At 32.3% G+C, this 16456-nt stretch overlaps 2 protein-coding genes across 2 annotated transcripts; one reads left to right on the top strand and one right to left on the bottom strand.

Annotated features, from left to right (window-relative positions):
* Nucleotides 1-3793: 3793 nt before the first annotated feature.
* Nucleotides 3794-7257, bottom strand: LOC18098502 (WAT1-related protein At1g09380). Its single transcript, XM_024600397.2, has 7 exons — nt 6935-7257; nt 5337-5399; nt 5139-5255; nt 4789-5038; nt 4536-4694; nt 4223-4374; nt 3794-4116 (listed from the first exon to the last, which is right to left on the bottom strand). Exons 1-7 carry the CDS (start codon nt 7111-7113, stop codon nt 3942-3944), a joined length of 1095 nt encoding a protein of 364 aa, XP_024456165.2. The 5' UTR covers nt 7114-7257; the 3' UTR covers nt 3794-3941.
* A 4337-nt stretch (nt 7258-11594) lies between these two features.
* Nucleotides 11595-14612, top strand: LOC7466849 (GDSL esterase/lipase At1g09390). The gene is made up of 5 exons (XM_024600922.2): nt 11595-11908; nt 12609-12797; nt 13303-13463; nt 13541-13805; nt 14156-14612. The coding sequence occupies exons 1-5, from the start codon at nt 11653-11655 to the stop codon at nt 14386-14388; spliced, it is 1104 nt and encodes a 367-aa protein (XP_024456690.2). The 5' UTR covers nt 11595-11652; the 3' UTR covers nt 14389-14612.
* The last annotated feature ends 1844 nt before the right edge of the window (nt 14613-16456 follow it).

The raw sequence follows: 16456 nt of genomic DNA, 5'->3' as shown, positions 1-16456 counted from the left end.
ATGTAGAAGAATTGAAAATAGACAATCAAATAAGTAGTGAAATTAAGTATTGTGAAAATAAATTAGACAACATCTTTGTTTTAGTTTTAGATTATTTAAGAAAACAACAAATTTTGATTACCAAATATAATTTTCATAAATTATTTTGTAACAAAGAAAACTTCATAAAAAAGATGCTTGGCATAATTTCTTAAAATTATAAAAATTTTGAAAAATAGCGGGTGAGATAGGAAAATGTTAATAGATATTATAAAAAAAAACATTGTAAAAGAAAAAACAGTAATTTTTTTTTAAAAAAAAACATTATTTGTCCAAGAATTATCTTGACTCAACAGTTTAATCTGTTAAGTGATACCCTAAGATATGATTTATATTACTCTCTAACACTACAAAATTGAGGTACCATTTGTTATAAAAAAATTTATTTCAAAACTTATATTTGTTATTCTAAAAAATTAATTCAACTTATGATGTATTCTAAAAAAATATTAATAATGTCCAATTAAAATTAATAGATATTAATATGGTCAGTTTGATGGTTTTAATTGATTAAGGCTGTCTGAGCTCAAAATTGTACTTATTACATAATTCTAATACACAAAATCCCACGTGATATTAACATTGTCCCAAAATCCCACGTAATAGTATAGATCTTAAGCTTCTGTGTTCAAATGTGCTTGAAATATTTAGAGATATCAAAATGTATTGTTGAGAAATGAGCTAAATAAGTTGGCATGGACCATAAAAAAATGAATTTTGGGTAAATCATGCCTTATTAGTTAGAAGTTGCCAAGAAATATTCATAACTTTACCATTGAGAGTAGTTGATCCTGACAGCATGTTGCCTGACAGATTTAAAGATTTAAGAGAAGATAATCCTCGCAGATGTGGTACAATGCTGTCGCTGAATAAATTATAGCTTAGGTCAAGCCTCTCTAATTTCCTCAACTGTGATGATAGGACCTCAAGACCTGCAAGAGAGTTGGTGCTACATGTAAGTCTTATTATTATTATTATTATTATTATTATTATTATTATTATTATTATTTAATTTAACGTGAGTGTCCGGGCCAATTTGCGCGCACCTCGACTAATCTCATGGGCCCTGAAGTTAACGACCATGTAAGCCTCCAGTGGTCATCATATGAGCAACCACAGGGTTTGAACCTGAGACCACAGAGGGAGCAAACTTCTTGGTCCCAAGCTCTTACCACTAGGCCACCACCTAGATGATTAACAACTACTAGAAAATGCAGTCGGCATATTCGCTAATAGATCTCAAGATTTAAGAGATCAAAATCCATTAAGAAATGAAACAAATGCTATCATTGCACTGATGAAAAAAATTAAAATCTAGATAATTTAGCTGTTACCATAAATGCCAGCTGATCCTGTCAACCAATTGTATGATAGATCCAAAGACTTGAGAGATGAAAGCCCAGATAAAGATGAAAAGATGCTATCATTGTAAAATTAAAACTTAGGTCAAGGTTCTCCAATTTCTTCAATCTTGATGACAAGACTTCAAAACCTGCAAGATGATTCTCAAAAGTAGATTGAAAACAAATAAACACATTAAAAAAATTATACACAAAGAACAAAAGAAAAGGGTTCAAAACTAGATAATTTAAATGTTACCTGATCCTGTCCACATATAATTACCAGATAGATCCAAAGAGTTGAGAGATGAAAGCCTCAAACATGATAAAATGTTGTCATCATTAAATTCATTATAACGTAGTTGAAGGACATTCAGCTTCCTCAGTTTTGATGATCGTAAAATCACAAACTCAGATCGTAAAAACGGATCGTAAAATCGTAAGGAATTTTAAAATACATTAAAAAAAAATTCATGCTTTAAATAAAAATTCATACATAACAATTTGTCCAATTAATTCAGTCCTATAATACTGAAATGACATTAAATTCAGTCAAATTTAATAATTTTCAGTCCAATTTTCACCCCATTAATATTCAATATTTTTTCAGTCCAATTTTCACCGAGTAATATTTTGCACAATTCAGTCATATATAGTATATACTGTGGCATTCAATTCAACAATTTTCACACCCGATCAATTCCATTCAATTCAACATTATACATATACAATTTACAGGATCGGGCAAAATGAATTACAGGACTAACTAACAATTAACACTTAACAGGAAAACATACAAATATATTACAGGGGCAAAAATAAAGAAACCTTGACTCCGGTGATGATGATGAAGGCAAAATTAACTTACGATGTCGCCGACTGCTGTTGAAGATGATGATGGTAAAAGAGGCAGAAAGCTGAAACCAGAAAGGAGAGTAAAAAGGCCCTCTATTGTCTATGCAAACAACTTTTAGAACAAGGATCAGTGTCATCCTAACCATTTGATTATTTCACCTCACATTGTCTCCTCACTGTCTGATCATCTTGGAGTTTTTTGTTTTTACTCTAATCAATGGGAGCCCGCTGCTCCAAATTCTCTCTCTGCTGGTTCCACTCTCATCTTAAACCTTCAGTCCTCGAATCCTCCGATCTCGGTAAATTCATCAAGCCCCTCTCTTTCTGCCAGTCTCTCTCTGTCTTTTTCTTTCTTTCTTTTTTGGGTGTAAAATGAGGGGTAATAGTTTGCGTAATGACCGCTTTTGTGAAGGATGGAGAATAGATCGTTGTCCCCGCCCGATTAGGGATTTGTTCTGTTGGAATTGGAAAGAGTATTTGTGAATTGTGATTTGTGAAAGAGTTTTTCGCCTCAATTGGAAAGAGCAGAGTGAAGACAGTCACGTGAGTCCGTGACTGTGCAAGAATAATCCAATAGGCATCTGACAGCTGTCCAGGAGGGGGGGATTTTGTTTCAGGGCCTCATTTTGTCAAAATCGCAAAATTGGTCCTGAAATCGCGATTTTGCGCGATTTCATCCGATTTTTGCGATTTCACTCGATTTCAACCCGATTTTACCTATTTTTTATTTTTTCAAGCGATTCAACCCGTAATGCATGTTTTGACTCGTAAAATCGTACGATTTTACGAGTCAAAACGCGATTTTAACAACCTTGATTATGTGCATTTGGGTAACAAAAGAGGTCCTATTTATACTACTCTTTAGCTCTCTTCATGCATCGATAAATTAATTTTAAAAAAAAAATCATTTTATTTTAGAGTTGTATGATAACACAAGTTATGTACAATTTTCACTAAAAAAAACAAGGCTTTAAGGTATGTTATTTTATTTTATTTTTTGCATCAATTGAATTGATTTGATTTGTGGAAGATAAGAAAGTGCGCTGCTTTTGTATAATTTAATACTTCACTGAACAATTTGAATAAAATTTATTACTATGTTTGTTGGCTAGAAAATAAAATTTATATAAAAAAAATAAGTGGTTTTCATTGAAAATAAATTCCTGAAAAGTAAATTATATTTTTATATTTGGTAGTGTCATAAAAAATTAATTGAAAAATACTTTTTTTTTTATTTTAACTATGTCATAAAAAATAAATTCAAAAATAATTTATTAATATTTTAAAAAAAATTCAAGTTTTTTTTTCAAGGTGATGTTAACCTTATTACTGACACCATGCTAAGGAACAACTTCAGTAACAAGGATGAGCACCTAGTCCTCCAAGACACTGATCGATTAATCAAATCTCAGAGCTGCTGGTGTTTTGTTTTTGTTAAACAAGCATGTAATTGGGTAGCTCATTTGTACAGCTCAAAAGGCCCTTGGTGATAGTTGTTAATGTGACAATGATAGAGAATCTACAGTTTTCTGTTAACTAATATTTTGAAGAGGGACCAATCGAGGAACAAACGATCCATTAATCAAGTCAGTTTAGGCCTCTTCATACACAGGAGAAACATGGGAGTTGATAGCTCATCCAATACATAAAACCGAACAGATTGTTTACCCTTATGTTCCCATGAATCCCATCCTTCAACTTGCAGCATTAATTTCTATTGCCATTTGAAATTGCATGTAATTGTAATTCAAGGTCATGGTTATTCCACTCTTTATTGCCTATCTTCATCACCTTCGTCTCTTCGATCTCCTCCTTCAATTCCTTATCCTTCCCCCAGAGAACCGCGTAGAGCCCAGCGACGATCAAGATCGACCCTACAGCACTAAAAATCAATCACATATCAATTAGTCCTTCCTTGTTGCTACAAAAGATTAAGCACACAAAAACAATGATAAGTGTAAAATAAGTGGAGTTAAGCATGTGCATACGTTCCGACATATATCTTCTCATGAAGCAATGCCCAACTCAAAACAGCTACTATAACAAGCAACAAGGGACTGAAGACTGAGACGTAGAGTGCTCCTTTCCTTTGAATACTCCATGAAGTGAGGGAAAACGCTAGTGCGGAACACACGATTCCCTGAAATTGTGAAGGAAAAAGCTACCATCATTTAAACAGGCATAGAAGTATAAGAATTGGCTCAAAAGCATGATAATTTAAAGCCAAAATAAGTTGACATAATTCCTTAGCTAAGTTGATTAATCCTATGTTAACTTGTTGAAAAAATTTAGGGAACATACTGCATACAGAGCTGCAATAAGCCTGCCAGGAGATCGCAATGACCACTCGGATACTTTGTGATTGGCACCGATGCCGATCACTCCACATTCAATGCTGCCCATGAAACACATCAATAAGGTGCATGTGTAAGGAGCTGGAAACTTCAAGCTCACTTTCGCCTGCGCAAATCATCAAGAAATTAAACTCTATTTAAACCATGAAGTGGCATGACCAGACCAATCTGAAAACTTTCGAGAAGCTAAGATTTCTTACTTGGACGGTGAACCATATTGCCCAAGAAACAGCACTAGCAATTATAAATAAGGATCCCAGGACTAAGTTCGATTTCTTGTCGGTACTGCTATTTCCGGTACTATCTGCATAGTTCCAATGAATACTTGACTCACCTATATTGATCATGTGACCATGGTAGAATGACAACAACATGGCTCCTCCTACACATACTATTGTCCCTAACAGCTTAGCTTGCCCTGATGTCTTCTTGATTCCCACTGATTCCTGTCTGTAAAATATTGAAGAAAAAAACATTAACAAAAGAAGAAATATACCGAATGTGGTCTAATTTGCAAGAAAAATACAGAAAAATGAGACTACCTCAGTACCTGAAAAGAACTGCAAGAATGAAAGTCACTGCAGGGAGTATGTTGGTCAATGCACATCCAATTGTGGGGGTGGAATTTTCTAGCCCAATAAAATAAAAAACCTGGTTTCCCGTTACACTGCATGTCTTAGAAAATTAGATATATTTCCAGGAATACATGTTATTGGCAGAGAACTATCAGAGAGAAGTAATTACTCACCCTGTAAGAGAACATATGAAAATCTGAAGCAGCAAAGACATGGTGATCTTGGGCCTAGTTTTCCTGCACCAAAAAAAAAAGACAAATTAAATAATTTCTAACTGTTTAAAACTAATTATAATTAGCTTCGTAAAGTTAGGTTACTTGACCACCTTTGCAATGATCCCTTTGCTTATTTCTTTTAACAATAAATCATTTCACGTACTCCATTGATCAAGAACTTACAGTTCAAAAGAAATAAACAAAGGGGTTCATCATAGAAAAGATTTTCCATCAAGCAACAATAGTAGCATGATAGTTCAATATTTCTGCATGCCAGCCTGAATTGGTGGGTTCTACTGTTTAATTTGACTGCTAGATAAGAATAGCAAGAGATTGCGCACTATCATAATTAACTTATTGATTATCATTAATACCAGATCAGAGATTGATGATAAAGTTAAAGAATTGAGAAAGGTGGAGCTAGGAAGTGGAATAGCTGGGATGAACTCAAGTTACTAGTTATTAATAGCCTAGTTGTAAGTGAAAAAAACTGATTTTTTTTATTTAAAATAATATTGTTTCAGGAATTTTTTTTTTTAAAAATGTTAATCAAGATCAACCCATCCAATTCATGAGGTAAGCATTAAGCCGAGTTGATGTCCTGAATTAAAACTTAATTGACGGCCAGTTCGTGTGCTTTAGAAATGGTTCGATAATGGATACTACAAAAAAAGATGCAAATAATCTAAGCTCATAGCTTTGACAGGAGTCGCAACACTTTTTCTTTAATAGCTATTTCAATTTAATACAAATGCTTCATTTTTATTGAGTTATATGATCAATAAAATAAATTAATAAATAGGCACCTGATTTTCTTTTTCTGCACAAGAATTCAACATCTACTCAGAACTCAGAAGTATGTGTTTGCTTGCATCAAGATTTTTTTTTATTTTATTTTTTTTTAGAGTTAATTTTGAAATTTGATTGGCCTCGAATGAGCCAGTGGAATTACATGCAGCCTTAATATAGGCTGTCCTAAAGCACTTAATTAATACTGTGAAGACTGGCAGCTAAGTATATACATGAGATCATGTAATTAAATGCAAAGCTGCTGCTTTATAGTGTCTTTGTTTGACCTTTAGATGATTAAAGAAAGAAGAAGCTGAAGCTTGCTCCTTTCATTTATTAGGTCATTTGTGAAGGCATGCAAGAGGTAGTTGGCGCCTTATAGCAGAAATGGACAAGCGGCAGCCATGCGTAAGCCATGGCCTTGTGCATGTATCAGTAGCATAGATGCCAACATTCCAGATCCAACATAAATCTTTTCAGCAGCATGATTTTTGTTTGTATAATTTGTACTGAAAATAAATAAATTACTGTATATATAATCTTCAATTCGATACTTTAAGGAAAAGAAAAAACAATTGATCAAGGAATGTAATGGCTTAATTTTCTATATAGCATGCAAGATTAGAAAATTTCGAGAGTCCTCTAAATTTGATTGGCAAGAGATGCTCTCCTCCAAAACACCAGCCCCACTTACCAAGTTCAAAGAAAAAAAGAAATAATGCAATGAAAAACCTGTTAAAACAAACAAAAAGCTTTAAAAAACTTACCACTCAAAGAAATAAGCAAAGGGGACCATTGCAATGGTGGCAAAGATTTGCCTATAACCAACAAGAACAAGTGGTTTCATGCCTGAATCCATTGCAAGCTTTGATGTAATATTCATGCCTGCATAGCCAAACTGGACTATAACCATAGCCAAGAATGGCAAAACATCTGCCATATCCATTGCAAGTTTCTTGATTCTCTTCAAGAATACTGCTAAGCTAGCTAGCTAGTGATGCTTTATATAGGAAGGGGGAGGGAGAGAGAGGTGATGATGTAAGAGAATGCAAGAATGGAGCTAGCTAGAGAGCACAAAAGATTTGGAGTACAGAGAGTTAAATCTCAACGGAAAGTGAAAGAAAATAAATAAGGAAAGGGGAAATATCTTAGAACACGAGAAAAAGAGAGAAACGGTTCAGGATTTTCTTGCAAATCTCAACACTTGTGCTTTTGCATGAACTATAACGGCTTTCAGTTTTGTCTTGCGCTGTAGCTATTTGCCAGCTCAATTTTGGCAGCCAAATTGCATTTTGCATTCTTTGCCGTTTTAGCATAACAACAAGTGGGACCGACTCCCCCCTTTGTGGGTCAGTATGTAGGAACATCGGAACGTAAATAAAAAAATTATGATGTACTAGTTATTTATTAATTAGTTTTTAGGAATTATGAAGGATGACAATAACTGGGAACGGGTGTAAGAACCTGAGAATTTGGTTAAAAAAAATATGAGTAAATTGATTCGGACAAAAAATGACAACTTTAATAATATAATCAATACAAGTTTATTTTGAAAAAAAAAAAAGAAAAGGAAAAATAAAAAATAAAATTTATGATTAATAAAGTAAATATCTTCACCTAAAATTTATCTCTTCTATTTATAAGTCTATTTTTTTAAAATAAATATCAAAAATTAACTAATAAAATATTATTAGCTATACCATAAATACCATAAAATTTTTCATATACACCCTGATTACATGCAACTCATCTATCAAAGAATATTTGGTTAAGCATAGGTAAGCCTATATATATCAATGGCTCCCCTTCCTGGTAGACATGAATCATATTTATAAAATTCTACCCATGTTTTTGGTAATTTGAGGTATAACTTATATTGAGTTTTATACTAAACCAAGTTTTTTTTTAAATCAATGTTATTTCAATTATTTTAAAACAATATTTAAAATAAAATCATTTTGGTTAAAAAAAAAAATTGAACAACACGGGACTCTAGTCTTGTATCTTGTTAAACCCCTATCCTTTTCTTATAAGTTATAAGATCTAAAAAATCACTCAAAATAATTTCTTCTGTTCATCATAATGTTTAAAGGGTCTTGGAGTATAAAGGGGATATCCATTAAATTACATGAAAAGCCTAAAATTATTAGAATTCAAATTTGCTTTAATTAAAAATAAATTAGTGAATATACAATGATAAAATCAAAACTCTATACATAATGAAAATCATAAATAAAACTAAATTGAGTTGCAATAGTAAAAAACTAAAAAAAAAAAAAAAAACATTGGTAGCTCATGGTGTGGCTAGGAGCAATTGTTATTCAAGAACATAAAGTAACTCAATTAATTTCTAGTTAATATTAACATGACTTCAAGCCCCTAACTCCCTGGCCTCTAAGAATTAAACTTTGTAGAAACTTGATCAATTTTGAAAGAAAAAATTTATTATACGAATCAAGTTCATGTCAAATATTGATTGATACAGTAGATCCTAAGTAGTAGTGTTAATTGTATATCAGTGTTGCTGCATGGAATCCTACACTATGTGATTAGTTTGATTCAAATAAACCAAAAGCTCATATACATAAAAATATCCTTTCAAAAGATGGGCAGAAATAAATTAGATGATCAGAGATGGGATTAGAAATGGTAATTAGGGATTTGTTTGAATAGTTAAGTTGATCAAGATTCATTGATTTTCCATCTTGCTTGATGCGTGAAAGCAGCCGGGCTTGGATGCAGAATTATTGGTCTTGTAGTATTTTCTGTATGATTGCTTAAGGGAAGTATTCGTGTCATGGTTAATTTTAGCTAGCTACAAAGGGCAAACCCTCCGTGTCGTTTTGGCTCCTAGATAGCTATGGATTATATATAATTTCCCTCACCAAGTTTCTTTAAATATATTAATTATCATGCATGTTTGTCAATACGCCATTGATAGCATTGCTTAATAATTAATCAAGTGTCTAAATGTATCGGGGGAATTTGAGTTCTTCATAACTTAGAAGCCAAGAGAGTCTCGTTTTATAATTTATGAATAAATTAATGATAATTGAGAAATTTGTAGTCCTCATTGCATCATTCATATATAACAACCTAAAATGTGATATATAATTACCCATAAAAAAAAATGAATCGATTAGAATTTTTAACCGACACTTCAAATTGACCTTGATATATAAAATGGCATAAACAACACTTCAAGTGTGTTTGTTTTTGCATTTAAAAAATTTTAAATTTTTTTTATTTTAAAATTTTTTTTATGATTTTGAATCATTTTGATGTGTTTATCTTAATAATAAATTTTAAAAAATAAAAAAAATTATTTTGATACATTTTCAAATGAAAATTATTTTGAAAAGCAACCACAACAATAATTTCAAACACTATCAAATTAACCTCTATCTGTTCAATGGCATATTTTTCTATGCATTTTTTTTCAGGTTCATAAGCTACATATATAAACTTTTAATACACATAATATTTTTTGCATACATAATTTTTTCTATGCAAAACAAATACTATTTTCTACGTTAATAAATCCATCATTAATATTTTTATCAATTGTGTAAATGGCACAACCACCATAGCATGATAAAATAACCAATATGATCATTATTCTAGCCAATGACATCACATTAATTTCTTCATTAATGATGAGTCTCCTTCTACATGAAGAAAGTCCAATATCATGTATATAAATACATCCATGGCAAAATCCAGATCTCATCTTTCAGCATGCAGAGATAGTCGTAGAAAGTCAAGCCATAAGCCATCAATGTAAAAATGCATGTCACACAAGTTTTAGCCACAAAAAAACTAGAGCAATATTCATAGCTAGAGCTCGTCAGGTCAGACTGTATAATTTCCAGCCAACACATACACAAGTTATATCCAGATACGCAATCCCTCCAACTTCATTTAATTTGTTTTTCTCTTTTCATACTTTATTATATCCTTCTAATCAACATGTCTCATGTTCAAATAGTGAAGTGGTTTTTCAAGAACAATCCTGGGCCTTGGCCATACAAAAGTTTACATTTAAGTCATCACTCCACTAACCCAGAACGGTTAGAACGTAGTCATAAAAAAACTCATATTATGCCTGAAGTTTTTTCACAACTTCACTAGCATGGTATAAAAATTTACTTTTTTTTTAATTTTAATCATAAGAAAATATTTAAAAGAAATCTATACATCAACATGTAAAAATACATCTTTAAAAAAAACTTTAAAAATGCAAGTCCAAGTCGGTGTATGGATTTCTGGACTTGCGTGCATTAAAATCCATTTGGTCATGATATGGTTAAAACTTTTTTCACGTTTCGATTGATTTTGGAAGAAGTATATCAAGGAAATCAGTGATTCTGGGCCAGGGGCTCAAGGACTTGGTAACTGCTGCTTAGCTCTCCTAACACATTGGGTGTGGATTTAAAATGTGATGATAGATTCACAGCAGTCATGGAAGAAATTCATATAAAAAAAATAAGCATCTCATTATCTAATTGAAGGGACTTAAAAGCACTCATTGGTATATGAGAAATTCATTTTTCTTGTGGGCTAGAATCTCTCGGCCCTCCTCTTATCTCTGTGTTTAATTTTGAAACTTTTCCACAGAGTTCCTCTCCAAAGCCTTGAAGCCCAGATAGAAATATTTGTGGGTGCATGGCTATATAAAATCATTAAAGGTGCATGCGCTTACATTGATTTTAAAAGCTCATGCCTGAAAATTTGTTCATAAAAAAAAAAATCCCTCTTAAATTTGAGTATAGGCCCGTCCAATCAAACTGGAAATCGACCCGGTCTATTAAATCATATATTTAAAACACTTACAAGAGAAGTTCTTTCTAGATAAGTTCTTTTGTAGTATTATTTTTAAATTTTAATTAATTTTAGTGTTTTTAAGCGATTTGGGTGTTATTTCTCAATTTACTTTGCGTAAAGTATGTTACTACTACTTTTATGGTTTCAATCATTGTTTTCCTAACAAAACAAAATTACTGAAAGAACATAAGATTGTGATAAGGATAGCATTTTGTCGAGCAAATTACCATTCAATCCCTTGTTAATTGTAATTACAATCTAGTCCTTCATACTTGATAGCCTATAACTAAGATCTAAATTTTGATCGACCCGTGACCTTGTTTTATCAAAACGTTCGTTGGTTTTTTCCTAAATTTCAAGACACCCTTTGACAATCGAAGTTCTCACAGAAAAAGAACATCATAAGGGCTTAGAGAAAACCCAAGGTATTTTAATAAAATGGTCAACAAAGAGTCAAAGCATTAATCTATAGAGTTATCAACCACTGAGGACTATGCTGTATTTGTGCTCAAGATATAGGGACTAAATAAATACTTTTACAGAAAGAATCAACACCAAACAAAAGGTGACCTCACTCTCCCTCCTTTAAATAGTAAAGAATCCAAAGAGTTTAAAGGCCGCTTTCGTTTTCACTTTGTGCTCCTTTCTTACTTCACTAGCTATGATCTCTCACTCTCCACTTCTCTCTCAACCTCTCTCCCACTTTCTTCTTCTTCTTCTTCTTCCATTGTTTTTCACTTCAGTTGCTTCTCAATGCAAGAACCCACCAATTATCTTCAACTTTGGAGACTCTAACTCTGACACTGGAGGACTAGTTGCTGGACTTGGTTTCCCTGTCAATCTCCCTAATGGCCGTACATTCTTTCATAGATCAACTGGTAGATTATCTGATGGAAGGCTCCTGATTGACTTCCTTTGTAAGTGCCTCACAACCCCCACTTTTCTTTTTTCTTCTTTTTATTGATCAAAGTATGAATATCAAATGGCCTTCCTTGATCATGGGTTCAAGTCGTGATTTTGATCATGTGTAGTGCTGTTGTTATTAGATTTGATTTGATAAAGTGGGGTCCAAAGATTTAATTTGCACTGTCTCTAGTTGATGTCATCCACAAATTTCTCTGTTTGTCAGTTGTCACAGTACTATAAGGCCCCAGAAATGCATGTACCTGTCTTGAAATTATACATTTTGGCTGGATTTGCCCTTGAATTCAGCTATTTTGGCTGGTATCTTTTACAGTCTTATTTACCTTTCACTTTTAACAAATCAATGTGAATAAGCATGAACTTATCGCAGACTGTGAAATGTGAACACTTAATGAATGGCAGCATATCCTTAGATCAAGTCTTGTACTTGAATCAATATGGAATTAATGTACGCTTAAGCTCTAAAAGCCTAGTTTAGTGAGTGACCAAGCTTAATTAGCCATAACACTGTTGTCTTTGCAAGCACATTGTTAAAGCGACCTGGTATTGTCTCAAGATTCAAATCTCACTTGCACATCAGTAGAGCATAAAATGATCTAATTCCCAGTGCCCATTTGCCCATTCTGACAGGTTAACAGGTGCATGGACCAAAGTGTTAATTAACCTTTATTGTATTTTATTTTTTTAATGCAGGTCAAAGCTTGAATGCTAGCTTTCTAAGCCCATACCTGGACTCATTGGGGGGGTCCGGGTTCACAAATGGTGCCAACTTTGCAGTTGTCGGCTCTTCTACTCTCCCTAAATATGTACCCTTCTCGTTGAACATTCAACTAATGCAGTTCCTTCATTTCAAAGCTCGCACTCTTGAACTTGTCACTGCTGGTATTGTTTAATTTTCTCCTACTCGTCAAAGAATTATATGTTAGTTTTCTGCCTTTAATAGCTTTTGATGACTCTACCAAATTCAAGATATGATATAGTTTTGACATTTGAAATTAATGGGGATTTCATGGTTGTGGTGAACTGGGAATTCAACACTGTAGGCAATGAGATCAAATGATTGTGTGAGTCCTGGCTATGGACCTTCAATTTTAATTGATGGGCGGCAAGATTGAATTGCCAATAACTTCTTTATGTATGATCTGATGTCTGTGGTTCGTCATTCCTGAATTCTTATCGTGTCTAATCATGAAGCTTACAGTTTCCTATGATCAATATATAAATGGTTGTTATTAGGCTTCCAGAAGCATAAGGCCTAGCCTTTGATGTGCTCATATCGACCTGGAAGATACTTTAGTAATAATGAAATCATGGTGGAAGATAATGTATTTTCAGCTTATGAAGTGTTCAGGCAATCTGCAACTTATACTATTGAATTGGCCTTCAGGTTTTGGAAATTTCATCACCGATGAAGGGCTCCGAAATGCACTTTACATTATTGACATTGGTCAAAATGACATTGCTGATTCATTCTCCAAAAATATGTCTTATGCACAAGTAACCAAAAGGATTCCCTCCGTCATTTTAGAGATTGAAAATGCTGTGAAGGTGAGTTTAGCAATCTGAGAAAGCTTGGTAACTACGCCCCCATGTATTGGTTTATTGACTAAGAATATATTGAATAGGTTTTATACAATCAAGGAGGCAGAAAATTTTGGATACATAACACTGGACCGCTAGGCTGTCTCCCTCAAAAACTTTCACTAGTTCAGAAGAAGGATCTGGATCCAATTGGATGTATTTCAGATTACAACAGGGCAGCAGGATTGTTCAATGAAGGACTGCGTCGATTATGTGAAAGGATGAGGTCTCAATTGTCCGGAGCAACTATAGTCTATGTAGATATCTACTCAATCAAATACGATCTCATTGCCAACTCCTCCAAATATGGTAAGAAAAACCTTCTAATTGCATCGCATTGAATTTTTTCTTTCTCCTTTTTTAAGAACATTCTGTATGTTTTTTTATATTATGCTGACTGTGAAACAAGAAGAGACATGAAGCACGCATATATTATTCCTCATGTATTCGGATTCCAAAACTCCTTACCGTTTGCTTGCGGATCTATAAAAGATACAATGCAGGCATATATTGATCCATAGTTTACTTGCTCGATCAAATGCTTGAACTGCTAGTTCATGCAATTTCATATCATAACTAGAGTTTCCATAAAATGAAATAATAGTTATGCAGGTTTTTGAACTAAATGTATTGCTCTGATCAATCATTTGGCAATGCAGGTTTTTCGAGTCCATTGATGGCATGTTGCGGTTCTGGAGGACCTCCCTACAACTATGATATAAGACTAACATGCAGTCAACCTGGCTATCAGGTCTGCGACGAAGGATCCCGATATGTAAATTGGGATGGAATCCATTACACTGAAGCAGCTAATTCGATCATAGCCTCCAAAGTGCTGTCAATGGCTCACTCTTCACCGAGCATTCCATTTGATTTCTTCTGCCGCAATTGAGCAGCATCCAAGAAGGATGGTATCTCCATATAAGCTATTTTCTCTATAGTTTTATTTCCTTGGACAATAGCACCAAACAAAAGTATGGTGCAGCCTGTGATAGAGAAGATTTCGCTTTTGTCGAAAGAGGGTTGTAATTGTAAACATGCCAACATGAAAAACTGGCTATTGGCCTTCTAATAAGGAATCGGGAGGATTAGCTCTGTTCTCTCATATATTTCCTATCTTGAATCTTCTCCAAGAACCACAAGTAATTCTCCTGCAATCTCTCTATCCTCCTGGTGAAGTACACAGCAATTCTTGAAAATAATGAAAAACAATGGTACTTTTGGCTAATTTTCTGCCATAATTCTTAAAGAAATTGGATGGGCAGCACCAGCCATACTACACACGCAGGATTATTAATCATCTAGTAGGTGGTCAAGTGGTAAAAACTTGAATTAAAAGGTATATTTTTCTTGTAATTTCAAGTTTGAGTCTTGTAGTTGTTAATATGATGGCTTCTAAAAATTTATATGATAGTTAATTTCAGGATATATAGAATTAGTCAAGATACGCAATCTAACCCAAACATCTATATTAATTAAAAAAAAATACATGCAAGATTATTAAGATGCTTATAAAAAGATGAGATAAAGAAAACAAGTTGTTTAAGAGGGTGTTGAAGCACCGACAGTTCAGAGAATAAGCAAAAAGGAATCTGGGATTACAAATATTTTTTTCAAGGCAATATATTTGGTGGATGTGAACATAATTTTTGACATGATAATGTTTACCATGGCAAGAAAATGAGTAATGATGACTCATCATCTCATGTGTAGCTTTTAGTTGCCGTGTTGACATCGAAGAGATGGCTTCTCTGTCTTTTATTTTAAAATAATAAAAATTCATTTAAAAACTATTATCAAGTTAGATACGCAAGCTAGATTTATTTTATATCTATATTTGTTTTTCTTGTTAAACATGTTTCTATTATTTTTGTATATTTTTTTTTTTATCTTGAGACATTAAACAATCCCAACTTTTCCACAAGATTTTTTTAAAATGAACAGAGACCATTAATAAAAAAATTACACACACACATAATATCTAAACCGCGCTTCGGGTTATAAGTATTTTTCCAAAAAATTATCAAATGTATAAGCTATTTTAATGTGTTTTTCTACATAAAAAATTTAAAGTGTAAATCAAAAAATATATACAAGTATCTAATTAAATAAATTGATAATAATCTATGTAAATAAACAGGAAACAAAATCATCAACAATAACCAAAAAAATTAAGAAATTAAGAGACGAATATAGGTCAAAATATTCAATCATATAAAATGAGATATTCACCCGATTGTATTTATTGAACTTGTTTATTTAAATCGATAAAAGATAAATTCACTCCTTAAAAAGCCTGTAACTTAAAAAATAACACAAATAAAATTAACTGAATAAATTCACACCTTCAAAAACATATTACGTAAGGCCAAACACATCATAAATATTATTTTAAAATGAATATTTTTTATTTTGAGAAATAAAGTTCATTTGTATAAAACTAAAAAAAATTATAGATTAATTAAAATAATATCTTGAAAAATCAAACACAAACAAAATATTTTTAAAAATAAAACTTATATTAAAAAAAAACATATAAAACTCGTGATCTAAGTTATAAGATCATGATTGAAAAATCAAACACAAACAAAATATTTTTTTAAAAAAAACTTATATTAAAAAAAGACATGTAAAACTCGTGATCTAAGTTATGAGATTATGATAAACTCATAAAAAAGAAATTAAAGAAAATCACAAAACTAATATTAAAAAAAAATACGAAACGATAAGATCGTACTAACCTGAATCTCCAACAAATCAAATGTTAAAATACGAGACAAGTTAAAAAAATCAATTACACAAAAGGATTGAAAAAAATAAAGGTGAAAATAAAAGAAAAATTAAATAGAGAGTAGATAAAAAAACCAATTGGAAGGTTAAATTGAATTAAAAAATAGCTTTAACAAAAGAAAAAAATTAAAAAAATGAGGGTCAAATTAGAAAAAATAAAACAAAAAAAC

This window comes from Populus trichocarpa, chromosome 5 (genome assembly GCF_000002775.5).
Source record: "Populus trichocarpa isolate Nisqually-1 chromosome 5, P.trichocarpa_v4.1, whole genome shotgun sequence".
Taxonomy (NCBI): Eukaryota; Viridiplantae; Streptophyta; class Magnoliopsida; order Malpighiales; family Salicaceae; genus Populus; species Populus trichocarpa.
This window is presented reverse-complemented; position numbering and strand designations above follow the sequence as displayed.